Source organism: Dryobates pubescens, chromosome Z, assembly GCF_014839835.1.
Source record: "Dryobates pubescens isolate bDryPub1 chromosome Z, bDryPub1.pri, whole genome shotgun sequence".
Lineage (NCBI taxonomy): Eukaryota > Metazoa > Chordata > Aves > Piciformes > Picidae > Dryobates > Dryobates pubescens.
In genome coordinates, this window is record NC_071657.1 from 125919846 (window position 1) to 125943532 (window position 23687).

The following is a 23687-nucleotide window of genomic DNA, read 5'->3' on the forward strand; positions in this document are numbered from 1 at the left end:
ATACACAATATAGGAGTTAGTGTCAGCCTGCAATTAAGTGTGATTTCCATTGGCCTTAACATTTAGCATGTGGGTTTAATTTTAAATGCATCTTTGCCTTTACACACACATTGTGAATTGTGGAGCCATTAAAATCTAATTTACAAATGGTAAAATTAGATGTAATGGCATGTTATAATAAAGGCTTCGATATCTAGAAGTCCAAGAGGGTATATCTGTTGAGTTTCTTAGAAATTGGGGGTGTAATTACTATTTTTTTTCTGATTTACATGCCAGAAGAGACTTGAAAGCAAGATTATTTAATAAACAGTAAGGTGTATTTATGTATGTAAAAAGATCAGGCACGCCTGCATCTCCACATGTGTTGGATGTGTATGATGAGTTGTTATAGACTAATGCCTTCTGTGAGTACTCTGGAATTTTGGCTAAATTTGGCTGTGCCAAAGGTTAAAGCGAGCAGCTTAGCCATCAGGTTTAATTTTCTCTCCTTACTCCTTTACTTTCAATTTCCAGCAACATCAGCTCAGGTTTCACAATCACTCTCCTAAATGCTTGCAAATATTTTAAATGTATTCCATGATCCCTGTTGCACAGGGTGGAGACCTAACATAAGAGTTGACTTGTGCCTTTCCCCCTCCTATTCGTGAATTAGTCTCACAATTACTGTAAAAATTAAGGCAAATGTGGGTGAAATACATGAGGCTTAGTCCCCCTAACCTTAATAAACAGAGACGGTATTGACACAAGTGAATTTTGTTTAACCACAGTACATTTGCTTCTTAATTAGTGAATATTCATCTGTCAGCAGCAGCAGCTATGACACCCCTCCCCACTAACACGTTCTGTCATAAATAATCAATGAGAGGCTATTAATATTCATGAGTGAAAATCTGTGTAGTCATGTGCACTGATGCGGAGACAGGGGGAGTGTTGCCATGAACTGAGTCGAAACTCTGTGTGTGTATACGTGAGTGTAAGATAGTTAGGGAAAGGGAAGAAGAGCATGCTGCTACACACTGCCCTGCCTTGTGCTTCCAGCTAACAGTGGTGTGCCTGTGTTTCGGGGCTGGAGTGACTGATGAAAAACAGTAGTCAAGTCTGGAGGGTGATTCCCTGTCAGTGCATTTGCCTTTCAGTGCTCGGGAAATTAGAAGCTTTGCTCTTGTATTGCTTAATAGGATGGGCTGCAATCTGTGCACTTTTCAGAAGAGAGAGGAACACTACAAACTGCTCTATGAAGTTTCACAGGTGAGTGCAGAGGATATTATCAGCATCTCCAGAGTAAAAATGTGTGTTCCTTACAGAGAGCAAGTAGAGATGCTTTTGTTTTGCTTTGCCTTTTTTTTTTCCCCTTTGCAAAAATTGCTAGCTAACTTGTTGTTATTGTTGTTGTTGGGGTGGTGTTGGTAATTATTAGTATTTTTGGTGTCTGTTGTTTTCTGCTCGTTTGCCACTCCCCTTTTAGATGACTTCCTGTGGGATTCTTTTAACATTTTTGTGCATCTTCTGCCAAGATGTCAGTCATATAGCAGCAGTCTCACTGAACCGTGTCGGTGATGTTTTAAGGTAGCTCTTGGCTTTGGTAATAAGACTGATTTTACATAAGTTGCACTGCTGTATCTGGAAGTGTTAGGTCTGTGATCTCAGGTATTTCTAAGTTAAGAAACAAAGTTTTTATGGCATGTCTGTGCTGGCCAAGAAGTATGTTAAATTTTCAGATTAACTGTTTAAAACTGAAGTGATGCTGAAACGTGCCTGCCACCTTTAAACAGGTACTGAACACAACAGGTTTTCCATGGGTGAGGTGTGCTTCTTGGTCATGTGTGTGTTATTTCTGTTTACTACCAGACAAAGATCTTAATCCCATCTAGATATTTTAGTGTCTCTTCCAGCATCATGGCAGTGTGAGTAGCAGTGTAGCAGTGTGCTGCTAATGTGTTCCTAGCTCCTTCAGAATGAGAAAAGATGAATCCAGCACTTATCATAATAGCCCATAATTTTTGCTGGAATCCTATTGAATCAGTATTTGGTTTGCAGCTTTTTGTTTTGGGTTTTTGGTGTGTTGGGTTTTTTTTCTCCTCTTGGCACAGCAGACCCTCACACAGTAAAGTTTAGTGCCTTTCAGCATCTGTTCTCTCCCTCTGTAATTTGTCCTGGCTTTGACACATTGCCATTGACAGAGGCTGAACACTTGCCGTTTTGGACTGCGTTGCTACTGATAGGCAGCGCGGAGGAGAAAAAACAGCTTACGGTGTTGGTGGTCTATTGGCACAGCAGCAGCTAAGTGCCCATTGCCGACTGGTTCCCTTCGAGTTCCTCCTGACGTGATTCATTTCACAGTGGGCTAATTACAAAGTGGATTCTCTACACATGAAACAGCCTCCTCAGTTGCGGTGTTAATGCACATTTTCATGGTAATGTGATCAGAGCCTCATTAGCCAGTTTCCAAAATGATTCTCTGCATTAATTAAATATAAAAATGACTCTTTTTATCACCATAGAGAGGAAGAAGAAGATTAACATTGTTAATTACTACTGGGGGCAATACCTCTGCATTGTTTTTTACCACAGAACCAGCAGGCATATTCAGACCTAAAAGAGTGTCCATTTGCAGGTAACCTGCCCGTTGCATTGCCTGGTGAAAACGGTCTCTAGGTGGAACACTTCCCTTTAGTTCAATAGTTGGTCGTAATCCTATCATCATGTTTTCTTACAGTAACAGCACAGGGAAAAGCGTAGCAGCACATTTCCTTCTCCTCCCTTTCCCCCTCCCCAGATCTGTATTGCCAAACTGATCTGAAAGTGTAAAATGGAGAGAGTGGAGTAGGTTGATGTCTGCTTTTCTGTGCCAAGGAATAAGAAATGCAGGTTGTGCTATGAAGTGGATTAGACATTTCTTAAAGGACTGCATATGTGTAGGGGGAAAAAAGAGGCTGTGCCTGGTTTAGAGTGAATGCATGTTCAGAAGGTTCCTTGCAATAATGTTGTGTAGTAATAAATGCTATTGAAATAATCAGCAAACCCAAAGGTGGAGGGTTTTAAGAGATTTAAGAAATTCTTCCCTTTATCTGTTATCTTCTCTGCTGTTGACTTGGAGTGTCTATGCATGTGAACAACCAGCGTGCAAAATGAGCTAGTGCTTTCTCTTACTCTGGTGCTTGCCAGATAAAGTGTAATCCCTGGGAGGATCTGATCACGTTTCCTTGGGGAGTTGAAATGCAGTGAGCCTGGTGCTGCATCTTGTGCTGTTAGGGAAATGTCACTGATAAGGTGCAGAAGGAGAGCAGAGAAATGACTTAGTGTGCTTGCTGCCAGATCCTGTGTTCATCTGTAGACTCAGCCCTATCTGTTTCAGTGTATTCAGGTCAAAGCCCAAAGGATAGTAGTGAGCATATTTTTAACCAGGTGCTGCAGTAGAGACCAGGTAGTGTCTTGCACCAAAACTGCTTCTGTATACAATATTGATTTGCTGCTGGGGGTGGGGAGGGGTGGGAAGGGCAGCAATACAATATAATAAATTGAATTAAACTAAGGCAGGCATTGCTACTTGATTTGCAAATCCCTTTGTAACTCTTCAGTCTCTAATTCCTATACCACAGCCTTAGCTCTTTCATCTGCATGATTTCTGGAGAGCCTGGGACAAGTTAGCCTGTCAGGGACATGAACTGACTGAGGATGAGCTGTGGCTCACTAGCATATGCGGATCAGATAGATTAATTTATATTCATATAAAGAAGCAGTCCTAGCCTCCTCTCTCACCTTTCCAGTGCTAGGCTACCTGATGCTGTGGGTGGTCTGTGCACTCATGTACTTAGAAATACAGTAAACAAAGGAAGCAGCATTTGCAGAGGAAAACTATGCAAGCACTTAACAGGGAGGCATATTTTCTGCTACTGTTTGTAGTGAGGTCAGATTCAGCACCAGAGAGCTTTTTGTTGTAGAGCTGCTGGGAAATGAAGACATTGTTAGAATATGGATAATTCCTCGTTCTTGCCCCCACCCCTTCCTCCAGGCTTATTTGCCTTTCAGTGAAATTGCAGTTCAGAGACCATGGAAGCCCTTTCCAAAACCAGCATTTGCTTGTGTGACAGAGGCTTTTATTTTGATAATTGTGTCTTGTGTGTGCAGACTGGGATTAAAACAAAAACTCAAATAGTCATGTTTTAAGAATTGAAGCTTTTCAGACACCACTATGCATTGATGAAGAATCCTTCTGCTTCTGAGTGCCTCTTCACCTGTCCTCAGGACATAAAGATGGGTCAGATTTACTTCTTGACCTCGCTGTGAGAAGATGTCAGGTGTAACATGGCCCCCAAGTCCTCTTCTCTGTGTGCCTACCAGTGGAGAAATGGAAGATGTCTCAATTCAAAATTTATGGTCCTACATGCTATTTCATGGAGCACTTAATTTCCTGTGTGCTGTATGAGCAGGATTGAGCTAATGAGTGTGCAGCCAGGGAGTCTACATCAAGTCACTTAGAGAACGCGGGACCTGGTGTGTGTTCATGTCCATTAGGAGCAGACCTCTGCTGTTCTCAGCTGATTTTCTCTTGTGCTGCTGGGGTGAAAGAAGTGAGTTTAAGTAATTTGTTAGCTGCATGATGAGTAATCTTCCTGTTTAGCAGAAAGGATAAGAGAAATATGGCAAGGATGGAAGGTAATGAAACTGAAGCACTATCTGATGAATCATCATCAGTGATCTTCAATTGCCTTGTGTGAGACTGAAGGAAATGCAAGATTTTCACAGAATTCTGTGCATAGCATATGGAAATAGTCTCTGTTGCCTTTGTTTTCAAAATGTGTGGTTAACCTAGAGAAAAGAGGGGAGTGAGAGAACACATTACTTTTAGAGGTCAACCAAAGACCAGTGCAAACTTCTGTACTGAATTGCATGTTAAGAAGCAGTCAAGTGAGCTCCAATGAGCTTAGAATTGAAAGGAAGAAAGGAGAAAAGCTAGAAGGGAAAACAGAGACAATGTAAGATGACTCACAAAGTCAGTGGTGGAGCTGGGATTAAAACTAGAAGGTTGCACATTTCTATTTTACATTTGACCTGAAATGTTAGTAGATACTGCCTGCAGCATTTTTAAATCCTCTGAAGACTGATTATACAGTTTGCTTCTCATGTTGGTTTCCATAATTAGCATAAAGCACAAATTTTCACCAGTTTAGGGTTCTGATTCTATGTTCATTTTTATATCCCTTGGGCTACTTGAAGTACTTTTAGTGGTACATCTTTTCAAATTCAAAGGTGTTCACAAGAGAGACATCAAGCTTGCCCGCTGAAACAGTAGAGGCACTTCTGTATTTATCAGGAGATGTAGCTTGTAGCTGGTGCTGTCATAAGCAAAGAAGACTTGGGGCCAAACGGTTCCTTGTCACTGGGACCTGCCTTCTCTGGTCTTGAAAAAGTTTGTGTTTATTTAGAGGATTAAGTAAACTAGACGATGTGATCCTCATTTTCCTTCTGCACCAACCTCCAGCCGCTAGTGTTTGGTTTTGGTATTTAAATCATGTGAAGCGTCAGTGCAGACACATTTCTGGGGGGTCCATTCCAATCTAAATTCTGTTTTTAATAATAATTCTGTGGCAGGACACTTTTACCCCATGAGAATATTAAAGGAGAAAATTCTATATTTATAGAAATTAGTTGAATTATCTGAGTTGAGTTAAATCAATTGCTAAAGTATATCTGTTTTGATCTCACTACATTTCCTAGGTTTTCCATCTTGCACCTCTCTAAATTTTTAAACATAACCATAGAGAACCTCCCTTATTCATGCTTTTTTCTAAGCAGATCTTTTGAATTTGGATTTGTCTCTTTGAAAAGTTTGAAAATAAATTTTGAGGTCCTGAAGGAGTCAAACTTAGAGGAGTACTTTCTTCTCAGTTTAACTGAACCATTTTAAAGCTCTGCTCTGTGTAATCCCCATCAAAGCTGAACTGACTCATATTACTACTGCAATGTGTTTATGGTAAAAACATAATCAAGTGAAGCTTGCCATGCCTTTCTGGTCATGTCCTAGAAACTTATTTGGAATTTTCTTAAAGAGCCTCTGCTGAACTGAAAAGATTTTAAAAACCAAGTTCATAACAGTTGACTTCTCCTACAGATATATTCTTTGTGATCAGCAGACACAGCTCTCCTGGTTCTTCTGTTTCCTTGCTTGTTTACTTTACACTGATAACTGAGCAGCATTCATCTAAATAACTAATCCCTTTGCCATGGTGTTTCTGCAGGCTGTATTTAAAAAGAGATACCAGTGTTGTGGCATTGCTGACAACTGACTTCTTACTCTTGCTGGGGGAGCTCACTATTCCATGCTAAGTACTGGTCCATGGACAAAGGGAACATTGGTTTCCCAGCAGTAAGTGTTTCTAAAGCCCTGAGCACCCACTCCTCATCATTGCATTTTGAGTCCCTACATGCCAGCTGCTTGAAAGAGAAGATGTTATCTAAAAGGCCATTTCTTGTCTTAATTTTGTGGCTCACACTACAGAGCTGTATTTAGGTATGAAGGGTTTCTGAGGTGTCCTGGAGGATTACGCTGTGGGCATTTGGGTCTGGGGACATGTCTGTTTAAAATAACCGTGTCTGTCTGTCTGGATGGATGGTGACTGGAGAGAAGACTAGGCATGTAAGGAAGTCGTCATCTGCATTCCTAGAAACCTAAACCCATTAGCAAGGTTTGGGGGATCATAGTTTTGAATGTGATACCCAAATTATATTCTAAGTAGGTAGGTGTCATTTTGGATCTCATGCCAACTGCCTTTGATAAAACTCATATTTTTTTTTCCTGATAAAATCCAGGAAACTCTGAAGTGTTGCCACTGACTTCACTGGAGCCAGGCTTTCCTTTTCTGTCCTTGTTTACCATCTTGTAAAAGGCATATAGTTCCTGCACATACCTCAAGAGGAAGGATAAAGAAAAAGTCCTGAGATAAGAAAGCAGACAATAGTATGTGAGATAAGAATTCAGGGATGGGTGCAACAGAGGCAGCTACAAAAAGCCATACCATGATTGTATCAGTAATCTGCAGGGATATGCAATGCCATGGAAAAAAAAAATGTGGATAAGGTACTAAATAGCATGATTTTCTCTTTCATTTTTCTGTTCCTTGCAACTTGAATTTAACAATGGGGATTAAAGGTCCTTCTAATTATCAGGTTTTTATGTATATTCTTACAGAGCTATTTTTTCTTGAGGCTTGCTTCCTGATGTGATTTGGTATGGATATAATCCTCAGGCCCAAGGCAAAACATATCTTTATGTGAGTCTTACACATCAGTGATACGATGAATCCAATCCTGCTACATTGAGCGTTCACGGGCTGATAACTGCCAAAGAAGCCTATTTTAGGGGTTCGGTATTTCCCATTTTGTGGTTCATTGAATGGGAGGGGCATTAAAATGTCATCTGAACACTCTGCCAAGTATATGTTAAGAGTCAGTTGACAGCAGGTTATTTCACCAGTTTTCTCTCAAGAGCTAAGAGCTTAATGGAGACATGTACAGCAGGGCTTGGTGATAACCAATAGTTCTTCCACTCCTAGGGGTTTGGTGAGGTCTCATACATATAACAATTTAAAAATGAAGCTGTAAAATGCTTATCTCTTTGATTTTAAGACTGTTTCACTTCTGGGTGTGTTTGACCTGTTATTTTAAAGAACTCTTTCTTTAAAGAGCTCTTTGTAATAGCACTTGCTTTCCTGTCCACCCTATAACCTTGAACCCACTGGCTAATTTCAGCTACAAGGGCTTTCCTCATCTTCTGAGTTGCTGCCGTGTTAAATTCAAGGTGCATTGTTGGTTGTTGGTTTTGTTTGGTTTGGTGTTTGTTTTTTTTTTACAAGAGCAAGGGTATTTCCTAGATTGCAAACATCACTTCAGAATATCAAGACATGAAATAATTTAAACACTTAGATACAGATTATTCTCAATACACTTACTTTGTGGTTGTAGTGAAGACAGTTAGTTGCTATTTTGTGTGTAATAAGCTTGTAATTTGTTTTACTTAGCTAAATAATTGTAACATAAATCAGCCTGTTAAGAGAGGATATTAGATCAGTAACTGTTAAAAGGTTAGCTGTATTTTTTTAGAATAAACAGAATAGAATAGAATAAACCAAACCAGGTTGGAAGAGACCTTCAAGATCATCGCATCCAACCTATCATCCAGCACCACCCAACCAACTAAACCATGCAACCAAGCACCCTGTCAAGTCTCCTCCAGTGGTTCAGAAAGAGAATTTGACAATTTTATTTGTTTTATTTTTTCATGGACTGATCCCAGAAATGTAATTGCACTCTCTTCATATAACACAATCCAAACTGGTGTGGACAGGCAGAGGACACCATGGCTGCTTGGCCATTTCTTTGTAATAGGATGATCTAAACTTGAATGGCCCTCACTGTTGCAAGTAGTTATTGTTTCACTTCGAGGAAGTTAGGAAATTCTACATATCCTTCTTCTCTTAGTTAGGAAAAAATAATGCATTCTTTTTCCTCCAGGATGAAGGTCAGGGTGTTGTGTTTTGGGGTTTTTTTGGTTGTTGTTTGTTTGTGGGTTTGTTTGTTTGTTTGTTTGTGTTGGGGTTTTTTTGGTGGTGTTTTTGTGGCAGCTTTTTTTTTTTGGTGGTGGTGGGTCTTTTGAGCTAACTGAAGCAAACCCCTATAATCAGCAAAGTGAATCAAAACAAACATTTGTTTTCCTTTGTTTTGTGGCCTGATTTGGTACAGCAGCAGTTTATTCCCTGGAGGTGTTAACCATGAAGTTTCACCTCTGAAACAACACAAGCGTGGCGGAACAAGTAATGTTCTAAACTATCATATGTAGAATTCCTGTCAGAGTTGAACCTGAGAGGATTCAATCTGCAAAAGTCTAGGGGCATCTTTAAATTGTTTAGATACAGCTTAGTTTTTTGTGTTCTTCACACAGATGGAGATTTTTTTCTGATTTGTTCCATATCTCTTAGTATTTGGGGGTTAGTTTGTGGGTTTTGGTTGGTTTGGTTTAGTTTTCCCCTGGAATCATAGTGTTATTAAACAAACCCTTTTTATTTAAAGTAGCATCTCCTGTCAGTGAGAAAAGTTTGCAAGTACCAATCAGGTTTAGTTTACAGTTTAGGAAATTTGAAAGGAATTGCTATAACCTGACAGATAATGTTTAGAAAGAGTCCAAATTCTTGAGGGTTTGTCTAGGATAGCCACCGCTGCGTGAGAGGTGAGGGCAAGACCCAGCGATGGGGTGTTAGCAGCTGTGGATGACCCTAAGGAGGGGGAAGAGGTTTGATTCTGAATTTTTCAGGACTTGACCTCAGTCCTCACAGCCAACAGAAGCCAACCCCACGGTGGTGTATCAGCACATCATGGGTTCAGCCCTTGCATTTCCAGACATGCCTATAGGGGCTGTCTTGCTGCAAACATCAGCACAGCTTCTGTGTCCATGTGCAGCAAACTAGTAAGGCTCCTGGGGAAGATCCACAAACTTACAAGGTGTTCAGTCACCCTGTAATGTCAGAAGGGTAATGAACTACAGGGCCAGGACCTGTGTCCTGAGGGCGAAGCAGAGCATGAGTATGGGTGAACTTCACTAAATCGTTAGGAGGACCAAACTATTGACGTAATTGGAGAAAAGAATTGTCTTAGGTTACCTGTAATACAGCAGAACAACCAGCTGGCCTATTTAATATGTTTGATTGTATTTGTAATGTGCTTTTTGCATATTGCAGGGATAGATTGGCAGGGAAAGCTGCTCAGGGAATAATCATTATTCAGGCCTTCGACTTCCTCATGGCTAGAATGTGAAATATTCAGATTGCTCATGATATCCGTGGGCATATGAACTGGCAGCTCAAAACAAATTTAAATTACAAGAAAAGATGGAAGGAAGAGTCAGTCATTAGTTAAAGTTCAGCATCTGAAATGCTTCTTCAGAGGTCTGGGTTACTAAAAGTGGAGGTGGCATCTCTCATTGCAGCACAATTTTATTCATTTTTTTTTTAAATTTAATTTGTCCTGTAGTCTGCTATGACAGTCAGGAAAGACACAGATCCATTGAGTTTATAAATGGGGAATCCCAGAAAGTGTATGTAATGTTTAAATTGTTTTTCATCAAGGAGTATAATTACATTGAAATCAAAGCGCTGCAAAGAAAAATTAGATGTTTCATCAAAAAGTAGTCTTAGGGGAAAATCTTTAGAAAGATATTTCAGAAACATCTGAATATTGTTTACATAGCATCATAATGAAATATTTTGGTTGATTAACATTTGAAACATCTTCTGTTCAGTAGTTTTTTTTAATGGTGGGTTATTTCATAGAGTATGAAATGTGTAAGCCAAAAGTGAGTCAAGTGTTCTTTTATCTTGAAACATTTTATTCTTTGGGGAGTTGGATGGACTTTCTCCTGACATGGAATTTCCATCTTCTGTGGATTTCTTGTTCTGAGACATGTGACTAATTGTGGGAAACTCCTCCCAGTGTGTAATCTTCTTTACCAGCATACTCTTCTTGTAGAGATTTTGTAAGAGAGCAGTCCTCATATCTCTGGGAGAGAAAAAAAAAAGAAGTATATATAGCAAGAAATGTTTGTATAAACAGCTTCCAACAGGTGCTTGTTAATGTATGTTGTGATGCAAGAGAGGGATGTTGCTCTTTCAAAGAGAATTTGCCACTGCTGGATTTTTGCTTTCTGGATATCACACACCAGTGTTTGGGTGATTGTGGCATATTGAGACACAGGGCATGCTTAGCATGGCCGCAAGACCTGGAGGTCTGACTCTAACTCCTTCTCTCATAGGTATATATCAAGTTCTGATTTCTGTTTTCTCTTTCTGGTATAAGGTTCTGCATTATTTAAAGCTTTAAAGATTAATTGTAGCGATCTCTGTGAATGGCTAATGAAGAAACCAGAATAGTATTGTCTAATAATGATGATGGTGATCGCAATAAGCACTGTAAAATGTTAGATCGATCCACTTGGCAATTATTGGTGAAGTTATAGCGCAAGTGGATCATTGCAGTAGGGTATATATCTGGCTTTATTTCTCATCAGCTCTGGAGTTCCAGGCTTCCTCAACATCCAGGAAGGCTTTGGTTTGGTTAGTGGGATGACTGTTTTTTTTTCCTTTCGTGTACACTAGAAGTCAGTTTTGGTTGGAATTTTCATTGCAATTTCCCCAGAACCTCTTCTTAGATAATTAATGCAACATATTGCTTTTTAATTACTGCTATTTATTGTATTGTGCAAATTAGAGGCCTTTTATTGTGGAACAATTTCTGAATATTTATTGGTACTCCTTTTGCAGGCGCTAGTGAAAATAGGGGATTTTTGTTACTTGTTCCATCAGTAGTGGAATCCTGTTGCTGTCAGTAAGTTCAGTATATAGATAAAGTCTCCTCACTCCTGTGAGCATAATATGTTTCAAATCTGAGGGGTGAATCATACTAAGCTATGTAAAACCTTCTTGATGAAGTAGTTTTAAGTTCATAATAGAGGAGGTTGTCCCCATTTATCTCCAAATGACCTCTTTGTCCCCAGATTTACGTATTCCCTTGAATTAAATATGTCAGTTGGTCATGTTCAGTAGGAGAATGTCTTTGAAAGTCTGACCTGTGGGAACATGATGAATAGTGACAGGGGAAAGATTTTGCCCAGTGAGAATACCAAATCATGTAGCACTGTAGTTTCACTTACTAAATATTGTCCAGGCTCTGTTGTTGAACCCTATGCTGCCAGTGTCACTTTGTCAGGATGTTTTCTGTCCTGTGACTAGTAGCTTCAAATGTACTCATCCATCTTCTTGTCCCATTACATTTCATGTGACTGATGTTCTGCACCCATTAAAATTGATGGGAAAGAACAAAGAAAAGAAAAATGTGCCCTTCAACTGATTATGCCTTTGAAAGAGCAAATGAGACTCCACTGCTATCTAGAGTAAATTGAACAGCTATTTCTGGTTTTACCTACATTATTGAACTTTTATTAATCCTTATTAGCAGCAGAGCCCTTATTTTGTTATTTCAATATTACATTGACAGCAATAAGTTTATGTCAATGTAGTCTTCTTTAATTTAGTGACAATAAGTGAACATACATTTTAGATGCATCAGCTGCCTCTGGTAGTCTTGCCCATGACATATTGCAGGTATGCCTGAATACCCTCTCAGGGAAGAACAGAGGAATGTTTGACAAGCCCATGCCTTTCCTCTAAGGAAAAAGCCATGTGGCTTTGCACAGCCACAGCTACTGTGTCCTGTGAGAGCACTTGTGTGAGATGTCACAAGGTTCTGCTTGGTGATAAGCGCTTGTTCACCTTATGCTAAGATCTTCAGGGCAATTAATAGGGGACTAGAAATAGAAAAGCCTTTGTAGCATTGGCTTTATCTTTATTTCATGGATACAGATGGCTTCCCAAAGTGCTAGTCCAATGTTTCAGAGTTAGATGAGGGCCATTAGCCAGCTGAGTGGAAAGGAGAGATGTCATATTTACTGACAACCAAAGACAAAACACAGAGGAAAATCAAAAGGGAAGGCTCTTGACTGATGGGTATGTCGGAATATTTACAGCTTAGCTGACAGCCTCCTTAATACAGGAGCCAGCCATTCTTTCCCATTTGTGTATAGCAATAAGACTGTCATTTCTTCTTTCAAATTCGGGCTTTGACCATGGGTATTGCATGCCCCAAAAATCCAACGTAATGGGCCACTATAGCCTCCCTGCTGAGGCTTCAGCCAGAGCTGAATGCAGCTGTGCACTTCCCTAGTGGTACTCATATAAATTAACATATATTTCTTTGCAATGTTCAAATGTGTTCTGAGTTTGTAAAGCTTTGTGGCAGGAATTTGGGTTTCTTAAACTTTGTCTTGAAGTCAATGCTATGTCTTAGCAATTCAGCCTTATTGGTGCTCTGGAGTTCCCAAAGTGTTTGGCTTGGGGGCTAGCAAATGCTGCAGAGAGCTCCTACACCATTATCTGTATTAGAAATTGCTGATAGGCTTCGAGGCCTTTTGCTTTGTCCAACATTTTTCTGAGGCTGGAGATGGCATATTATGAAGTGGATAATATTCTTATGTTGGCAGTGAATTCACTTGGGTTATTATTTTTCTATATTTTTAAGGCAATTGTTCACATCTATAATGTGTAAGAAAGAGGAGCTTGATTAATATTAAAATAGGCAAATAAGACATTGAGAACCTTAATTTAGTAATTTCTCTTTGAGCTCACCTGCTCTCTTTGGTTGCTTACTTGACCTCCATCTGAGAGTGGATTAATTACTTTAAAGGAACATTCTTACCTTTACTCAATTCCTGCTTACACAGGACAGCTCCAGACTGTTCAAGCCCATCGTTACCCTTAATATCACAGGCAGTTGAACAAGTAGCCCTAAGATAAACAGGAGCATAGACTGTGCAGGAATATATTGCTACTCTTTTACTCTGTGTTAAAGTGACTTGAAGAAAAGGGTCTGGTGGCAGAATGTGCCCTGCATTTTATTTAGGGCAAAAGTATGCAGCAGAGAGGCAATACTTTGAAATTCGCACCCCTGTAATAATGATTCTTCCAAAGCATGTATCTTCAGTGGGATATGAAAAAGGTGGGATAAAAAGCTCAACTTACCCTTCTGGATTGCAATGACTGCAGCAGCTGCTGGGAATAGGTCCCAACAAGTAAATTCTATTGCCAGAGGAAAACACTGCTTCACACTATGCAGAAAGCTCATCGTTCAAATAACAGTGCTGTTAATTTCTAGTGTGACTTGAGAAGGGATAGGTCTCAACCTCCCACCTCCCCATACCTCAGGAGACTTCTGGAAGCTACTCTAAGCCTTGAGTGATAGATTTTCAGAAAAGCAGTTGTTCCCATGTTTTCCATTTGGAAGACTTTGATAATTGCTTAGCTTTTTGTTGTAGTGAGGCAAATTTAAATGCAAGATGAGGGATAAGGAAAGTTGATTCTGTACAGCAATGGCTGAGTATTTGCTCCTGTCTCTTCTAATCAGATTTTCTGACCACCATCTCAATCTTTGTTCATTGGTGAAACAAACATATAAAGTATTATAGATGTTGCTGCATGTACCTCAGCAACAACTAAAAGATGGGAATGATTTGAGCCATTCTAGATGATCTCCCATCCAAGCCCTATCATTCTTTGCTGCTGTGACTTATTTGCAAATCCATCCACAATGAAATCCACAATGAAATCCACAATTGTACAAAGTGTTGTGAGATGACTCCTTAAGCCATTTGAACCAAAAGGTCTTTTTCATATCCTACTTTTCTTCTTCCAGTAAAAGATTTATCATAGAACCATAGAATTGTCAGGGTTGGAAGAGATCTCAAGGATCATCTACTTCCAGGTTGCTCAAAGCCCCATCCAGCCTTAAATAATTCTTCCTCTAGTAAAAGATTTTGTATCTATGGTGTGGATGTGACTGATCCAGTAACTATTGAGTTGGGACTGACTAGTTTTCCATTCCACAGCACTTGTATAGTCTTTTGAATAATGCAAACTTCAGTGGCATTACCAGCATATCCAGCAATGTGGACTAAAACTTCACTGTCCACAGTTAAAATACTGTGAATATAGTTCCAGTGGAAGACTGTTTATTTTCTAGTGGACTTTTATGTCTTTTAACTTGCTATTTAAGAATGCAAATTGGTGTTGGACCAGGGAAGCTGGCCTTTCCTGTACTGGCATGGGTTTTGTTCAGCCCATGCAAGAGGAAGAGAGGACTATCCTGGCCACTGCAGAGCAGGATGTGCCACTGGTTGCAGTAATGACAGGATATTCTCACAGTTTTTCTTATGGGATCTGAGGATCATCCATAAACATGGTTGCATTTGTAGCATAGGGCTATATTGGTCATCCCTTTCCAGGTAGGTAACTGTAGGCAGAGTGAAGCTAAAGATACGTGGACAGTGTTTCATACATGATGAGGTATTTTCCTTTTGTTATTTCAGGCATCTGTAGATGTGTGCTTACAGGAAACAGTATACAGAATTAAACCTTTCAGTAAAGACACTTCTATAAGTGTAGTGGAGATTTGTATTTAAAGGAAGAATAAGTCATGCTTCCTATTGATTGGCATTACATTAGGCCCATCTGGAGAACAGAGACAGAATTCATCATCAGAGGATTTTCCTAGTGTGCTGCCGGAAGCACAAGGTGCTATTTGTTTCATGTTCTTAGAAACAGGCCTATAGTTTTTAATCTGTTTACCATTCACAAGGCACCTGACACACTGAGATCTTTGTTAAATGTATTATAGGCTGTGTAAATAAATTAGGGAGAAAATAACGTATTAGGGGTAATCCACTGACTAAAATGACAAGGCAGCGTTTTCGGTGGGACCTCTGTTGAAAGTAAATTCGTGGGAAGTAGTTCAAATCTGTGAGAAGAGCACTAATTTATATTTCATTCACAAGCAGCTCCTAGAAAATACGTGACACACAAATAAAATCATCAGAACAAGATGATGCGAAAAAGTCATAAATATGTTTACACTTGCAAGTGGCAAATGTTACAGCTTTCAGAGCTGAGCGCATACTCAGGAATATTGTCCATATGCCTCTATTGGCTGACAAAGTAACGCAGCTTGCGTTGTTCTAAATGAACATTCAGCGATTGGAATCTTGCCGCTGTTTGAGAATTTAGACCTTCCTTGCACCTGTCTACCAAGTGTAAACTTCTGGTTATCCTTTACAAATATTTTAGCTCAAAGAAGCGTGTTCTTAAATTATGGATACTTGGCTGTTTCCCCATGTGCAGTTCAATAGTTGCAGCAGCTTGGATAGCATGGACGTAACAGGGTTAGATTTTCTTCATTTTTGTGAACTGCTATTAAAAAAACCCCCAATGTTTGGAGATGTGGGTATTTATCTAGAAGTATAAGTCATTTTACAGTTTATGAAACATCATCAAAGATTACTCTTTATGCCTTGCTATATGTAACTGATTGATACTGGAGAAATGAGAAAGCGAAGTTCTCCATCACCTCTATCCAGGCATGTGGAGAGAATGCTCACTAAATTAACATTAGCTTAAGTAAAATGAAATTTCTGAGCCAATTTCAGTTTACTGTTTAGACAGATTAAAAAAAAGACCTTTGTTACAGAGTGTGGTGGGTTGAAGTTTCCCGCCCCCCAGCATTAACTTTGCCAGACCAACTCAGTTAGAAGCAAATGAAGCTGTATTTACAACCAAGAACTACACTCTACAATGGAATGCAATGAATATGTACAAAATATACAGTATTTACAATACTATACAGATATTTACCATTAGCAAACAGCATGAAAAGTCCTCTGGTCAGAGACCAGGGAGGCCATTCCACTGCCCCCTGCTCCTGTCCCACAAGAGAGAGAAGCAGAGAGAAAGCAGTGGGTTAGACTTAACTGAACAATTTCAGCCAAGGCCAACCAACAAGCAGATTAATCTCTCTCTCGTGAAGGAAAACAGCGGAGTTCAGGAAAGAAGAAAAAATTGTTTAGGTACAGCCCTTCTTATTCTAGATATTTATCCAATTAATTTGTTTAGAATAATCTTTTGTTTTCCTTTTTACACCCAGTAGTGATTTTTTTATATTGTTCTACATGTCTGCTCAAAATCTGTAACTAAATTTTGAAGGCATAGCCTAAACCCACCACACAGAGTATGTGACTAGAACAGGCAGTTCCCTATAAAACTGACAAGTTGCAAATGTCCTGCACTTGAGTGATGGTGTGCATGTGATCTTAGTTCTGCTTCATTAGCCCCTAGTGAATGAGTGGTAAATTTTTCCTATTTATATGTCTTCTGTCAGGGGATCATAAACATACCCTCACTAGTGCATGTTTGCACTGCAGCAATTCCATTTCTATATTTTTTGCAGCTTTGATGAATAGTTTGTATTCCACTTGAATAAATTTTTCTTCTTTTCACATATTCAGATAGGTATTAGCAGTGGTTAATTATGCACTCAGTACCTTTTGTAATAGAACTATCTGTCATTATGGCAAGCTTTTATGTTGTGTTTGAGGGATTCAGTCTTCTCAGTAACATATTGCATTTGCGGTAAGCATGGGAACGATCAATTTTATTTTCTGCTGATTTGATAATTTTCTACTAAAACTTAATCTTCTCTGCTATGGAGTTTGTGGCCAATTGAAAGATTTTCCCCTCTGATAATAGAATATTTAATGCTTCAGCTTTATACTTTCCATTTTTGTAAGCATACCTTTATATTTTTATGCAGTGTGACACATTCACTTCTCCTAAGTATAAGAAATGTGCAGCTAGGTTACATTTTTTATGTCATTCACTAATTCAGCATAGCAAAGATAGAAACAACATGTCCTTTTTCCTAGGTGCTTAATCAGCAGTCATCTTTTGTGTAGAATACACCATTAGGTGAGCCACTGAACATGCTACAGACACGATGAGTGTGTGTAGGTTGCTGAGTAGTTTGTTCTACTCAGCGTTTTTTTTTATAGGGATGCAAACTATGTTGGTGGTCTTGGGCAGAGTAAGTTTCATGTGATCCTGTACCCCTCCGCATTGTTGCTTTTCCTGCTTTCAGGCTTTTCAGGGGCCGCATTGAGGGTTAGATACTTGTTACAACTGAATTTCAAGCCGTTTCTGAAATTTTCTTAAGTGACCCTTGGAACCACCAAATTTTAGATGGAAAGTGGTATCTTTGTGTTACACCTGAGCAAGCTTTCCCAAAATGGTCTGCCAGTCCAGTCACACTGCAACCACCTGTAAAGATGAAGCACGTTACGTCTCCAGCTCCTGGCACATAAAGGTAGCAACAGACACTCTGCAATTTTTTTCTGGTAACGGTCTGTCAGTCCTTGATGAAGGCTGTGGAAAAACTGTCTAAGCTTTGGAAAAACTGTCCAAGCTTTGGATGGCCTTACAGTCGGTGAATCACGGAATCATAGAATGGACCAGGTTGGAAGAGGCCTTCAAGATCATCACCTCCCACTACATCAGGTTGCTTAAAGCCCCATCCAGTGTGCTCTGAGACAAGGAAATAGAAAAGTATACAGAAAGGTTCTGCTCAAGGTCACACAGAGCACCAAGAACATGAAATTGGAACTGCCCCAGCCCCTGCTGAAAATAAACAGAAAAATAATGATTGGAGTTGTTTGGAGATTATGCCCCATGATGTTACATCAGGTCTTCGGGTAGAGAAAATACATCCTGCTTATGTTGTCATGGTAGGGTAGGTTCACGTGTAAAAATAATCATGCTTAGATCAGCGTATTTGCAGGTTAACAATCAACTGCTGATTATCTGCTGATTCTTGCAAACCAGAAAATCTGTTCTTACACAAACATTAATTATGGAATATCTGACAGAATCATTCCAAACTGGTTTAATTAAACACTGGTTTTATACACTGTTTAATTGCATTTTCCACTGAAGAAAGATCTACACCCATCCTCTTACTACAGCTCTTTTTACATCTTTACATTTATTTCCGAGGTTAAACTAACTGGATTCTCCTGGATGCTTTGCCATTGTGGTAGACAATATTTTGAGTAGCTCCCAAACCTCTATTAATTAACCATATCAGGATGAGCCTCCTGTATCACATCAAATAGATTGCATCTATTACATCCAATAAAATTGGTGTGTGGCATTTATTGATGGGGCCTCAACCATCCCAGTTTTATTAAGACCATTTTTACACCTCGGTTACAAGCTAACAGCGCCATTATCTCTCCCCAAAATCCCTTGGCAGTTAGTACCGCCAGCAGCAGTAGAATTACAGAGGGATTAATCTCTGGCTCCAGCCCCCAGAAGCTTTTCTCTGGAGGTACAGAATGATATGTTGAACTGTGTTGAGCAGTGAAAGATTTAATGAAAAAAAAGCCCCGAGTGCCTGCCGGTATCAGAGTCAGCGTCTGTCCCTTTCCAAACTTGTCAATACCGTTTGCTGTCTGTGCAGGCCTGCTGGGCTGCTGAGATTCGCACCATGGCTTGGGCTGTTTTGTTGCACTGGTTGTTTTTAAAAGCCTGACCCTGCAGAATGTTGGTTGGAATAGTCAATTTCTGAGGAAAATGAGGAGATGGGGTAGAAGAAGGGAATTACTGATCTCTCAAGAGTCCCTTTCATTGCAAATCATTGTTCCAGCTGTGGGAGACGGTTTGGCATAGTGAGCAGAGCAGGGAAAGACGGATCTTGTGGATGAGGACAAAGAGCTACACTGGGCACAAAAGGGTGAGGGAGAGGAGAGGGGACATGGTGATTTGGCAGGTCACTCCCGTGGCACCCTGCTCTGCCTGATAAGGGTAGGTTTTGCAGCAGGGATGCTGCTGTGGACACACCTCTGTGCGCACTGCAGAGGCAGTGGGGTTTGGGGAAGGAATGATAAGGAACACAATGAATAACTAACAAAGCTCATTTGATGAATGCAGTCATTTGCATTACAGTGCCAAATATCTTTGCTCCTGGTGGCTGAGTGTCATATCCAGCTACAAATATTATTAGTATGGTTTCAATGACATCCAAGGGTGACAGTAGACTGGGAGGAGAGGTTGTTAGGAAGTTTCAAATTTTGCAGAAGGAAGCCTAAAGACTAGTGAGCCAAGCATCCCTCACTTTAGTTTGGTTTAGAAAAGTTATGGCAGGATTGCTAAAATGGACTTGTTTGAGTTGTGGAGGGTATATACAAGTAAAAGAAAAATGCAAGACAGATTTGATAGCATAGTCTATAGCATGCCTTCTTATTTGCATTTTGCGACTAACTTTTTCAAATGCCAGGGAAAATGCATGGTAATCAGTGGTAGCTTCTCTGCATAGGTAATGCTTGTAGGTGCAGTATCTGCCCATCAACAGAGCAATCCTCATGGCATGCTTGAGAGTGCAGTATAAAGTTTTAGCACCAACCAGAGATTGCCCTGTGTCTGTTTTTTGGTTTGTTTTCACTTTTATTCACAATCACAGAATCACAGAATGATAGAGGTTGAAAGGGACCTCCAGAGATCATCAAGTCTAACCCCCTCTGCCAAAAGCAGGATCACTTAGGGTAGTCTGCACAGAAATGCATCCAGGTGGGTTTTGAAAGTCTCCAGAGAAGGAGACTCCACAAACTCTCTGGGCAGCCTATTCCAGTGCTGCTACAGTCACTCTAACTGTAAAGAAGTTTTTCCTCATGCTGAGATGAAACCTTATGTGTTCAAGTTTGTATCTATTGTTCCCTTGTCTTATTACTGTGCACCACCAAATAGAGACTGGCCCCATCCACTTGACACCCACCCCTCAGATATTGATAGATATTGATCAGATCCCCTCTCAGTCTTTTCAAGACTAAATAGTCCCATGTCAGTCTCTCTTCATAGGGGAGATGCTCAAGTCCCCTAATCATCCTCGTGGCTCTCCGTTGGACTCTCTAGCAAATCCCCATCTCTTGAATTGAGGAGCCCAAAACTGGGCACAGTATTCCAGGTCTGTTCTCACCAGTGCAGAGTAGAGGAGGAAAAGAACCTCTCTAGGCCTGCACATTGCAGTCCCAACAATATTATCCAATAAAATGTAAACGTATGCATTTTCATGCCTCATTCCCCAGGATTAGCAAAAAAACCAAGAAAATGAAAAAATGTTACTTTTAATGACAGAGAGAGATCAGCCAGGTAAAGCATATTTCAATCTTCAGGCTAGTACAAGCAAAGAATATAAAAATACATGACCCAGAGACAAATGTAGGCATCAATGCCAGCGCAAGCTGTGATCTACCACCAGATCCCTTACCTGTATCATCTGTGTTTGCAAAGCAAAAGACCAAAAACCAAACGACGCACAGGACCTGTACAGTTTGTCTGAATGTTAGTTGCAGATTTAGCATCTTGCATGGTCTTGATCCCAGACATAGAATCCAAGAATAGTCTTGATTTAATTAACCACCATTGTTGCCTGGTGTTTATTTCCCTGCTCATTTTTCTTTGGACACTAAGTGGCCTGAATTCATGCATGTTGCACTTTTTATGTGGCTGTGGTTCATATATATGCTCTGTATTTCTGCTAGCCAATAATAGCTAATGGCACTATAGAAAGTGTATGTGCTTAGTGTCAGACAGTGAAAAGGTGGCAAAGCATCTGTGTAGCTCTTGTAAGAGGGCTTTAATCTCTTGCTCAGTTCGGGATACTAAGTACTGGAATACTTTGGAGAAATTCCAAAGAGAGTCAATGGAAATTGAGACAAGAGAGCCGCACTTAAAAGGAGCTAAAAAGCATTAAAGATCCTTAAACCTAAGAAGAGTTGAGCTTTCATCAGTCCTAAGAAAGATAGAGATGATTCCCATCAGCATATAAGACAGGAATATATTTGTGCAGCCAAGGTTCGTGTTAGCAAGGACCCCATCAAACTGTGGGCAACCTATAGCAATGGCAAATATTTTAATGACTTGATCTACATAACCGTTTTCTGATTCAGGTTTTACTGCTCTATGGTCATGTTTTATTATTGCTGCTATAAAAATCTGTAATTTTCTCCACTTCTCTTGAAGTTGTGAGATAAAGCTACGGAAGAGCAAGGGGATTTGGGGGTTTGCAGGGTGATGTTTTGTTTTGTTTGTTGGGCTTTTTTTTTGGCAGTGAGCATTTAGATTGTTCTGCGTGTTCAGTTAATATAGTGTTTGTTTAATACAAATCCAAGCTAAATCAGTTTTGAAGTTTGGTAGGTATTTTATCAGCAGAAATACTTAAAGGAGGTAATTGCTGTAGAATGTGGTTATCTTGTAAAGGAAATTGAAAGCCTCTGTAAGAAAGCAGAATAAGCTTTAAGGCACTGTTTTGTAATACTCCTATGTCTTCAGATTTTTGCTAGTGCATCTTGCGTATACTTTATTGCAGTGAGTCTCTCATTCCCAACTAGGGGCATAATAAATAAATAATAAGCAATCAGAAAAATCTGAGCTATCCCAAACCTTTAAAAAACCTTTTGAATAGAATAGAATAGAACAGACCAGACCAGTTTGGAAGAGTCCTTTGAGATCATCAAGTCCAACCTCTCACCCAACACCATCTAATCAACTAAACCATGGCACCAAGTGCCTCATCCAGTCTCTTCCTAAACACCTCCAGTGACGGTGACTCCACCACCTCCCACTTAGAGAACATCCTGGCTGCCTTGTACTCCTTTGGACTGCAAACTCCAAGGGACAAGAGCAGCCCACTCTGTCCCACATGAGACAGGCAGAAAAGGTGCAGCTACAGGAACCTCACAGCCAGAGCAGGTGCCAAGGAGCAGGACAGACTGCTCTTGCGTGCTCTTGAAGGAGTCCTTCAAGAGCATGCAAGAGGACTCCTCTTGAGGGTGCACGGGTTAGTCCTCTTCAGAGCAATGCTGTGACCTTGTGACAGGTCCTTCTCCTTGAGAGACTGATGAGACACAAAGCCATGTGACAGACCCACACAGTCTTACTGTGTTGATTTTGACATAGTTCAGCAAAATGTTTGTTCATTAGTCAGAATTTTTTTCCGTTTAAAATCTGACCACAATTTCCCTTTCCAGCGATAATAAACAGAACTTCTTAATTGACAAAACTTTTTCTGTGCTGAGATACTGACTTTCCAATCCTTTCCAGTGTCAGAGGGTTATTGGCTAGAGTCTGAGGAGCCTGACTTCTAGCTGCCATTATTCATGTGAGCTGCAACATGTTGTATACTTTCTGCCTTTAAAAGCCTGCAGTGTGTGGAGATTTATTTCCAATTAAATAAGTACAATTATGCATGATTTCTCAAAGTGTGTTCAGAGCTAGGAAGTTTGTCCTCAAAGAGGAAAGAGTATTTATTTGAACCATTAATGGCTAGATAGGATCAACTCATTTATCTGAAGAGGCTTAACCTGCTGATAAGATGACTGGGGAGGAAATCCCAGTTGTGCGCTGGTTTGGTGCAGTGGGGCTGTGATTCCTGACAGGGACTCCTGCTGTCTCCAAACTGTGAAGCAACGGAGCTATGAGATTATATCTGAACAGCATGTCACCTCTTTCCTTCCATTGCTGTAACTTACAGACTTTACTGGGACCCTTCTGGAGTTTAAAATGCCAAATGCATAGAGGCAATTTTTCATTTTGGAGATTTATGGAGCCATAACTGGTCTGCAGTATTTTTGCAAATAAAATATCGCTTTTACAGTTTTCCAAGGGACTCTGTTACTGGAGGGTAATCCATTGTCACTACCTTCAGTTTTTGTCCTCACCTCTCTGCGAGATTCCTTTTATAGTTTAGTCTATTGCCAGTGTCAAACTAAAATTGAGGCATTCTTGCTTATTAATATATTATGAATACACTGTGCCACCAACAGAGCTTAATCTCTCCAGTTGACTCCTAGTCATCTCTCAGAAGTGTACAGAAAGCGAAAATGGGCCACTTGAAACATTTTAACCTGATTGGAAAAAATCCTTTTCTCTCCTTATCCTTGCAGCTCCCTGGTTAAAATTGTGTAGACTGCTGAGTTAAATATGGAAGCACAAAGTGTTGTTCAGATGACCACCCGTCACTTCGTGCTTATTGATAGGCTTCGAAGGAGAGTGCTGTGTGACTGACAGATGCAAAGCAGCACATGCTCTGCTTTAAATTTGGCATTGTCAAAATAGTGAAGTACTCTTGGAACGTTATTAATAAGGATATGCAGCATGGCTAAGTGTCTAAAGCTTTGTAATTTATGTGAGGGGGAAAACAGGGAGGGAGAA

General features: G+C 40.0%; 1 protein-coding gene across 2 annotated transcripts in view; it reads left to right on the forward strand.

Moving 5' to 3' along the window:
• The window catches only part of PDZRN4 (PDZ domain containing ring finger 4), a 265568-nt gene that overhangs the window by 142803 nt on the left and 99078 nt on the right, over window positions 1-23687 (forward strand). Inside the window, exon 1 of one of the 2 annotated variants that reach the window (XM_009899234.2) lies at window positions 1180-1248. The exons of the other annotated variant lie outside the window; for it this stretch is intronic. Coding sequence (XP_009897536.1) covers window positions 1180-1248 — 69 coding nt within the window. Of the gene's footprint in view, window positions 1-1179; window positions 1249-23687 lie in introns of those variants that run through there. 2 annotated transcript variants of the gene reach the window in all.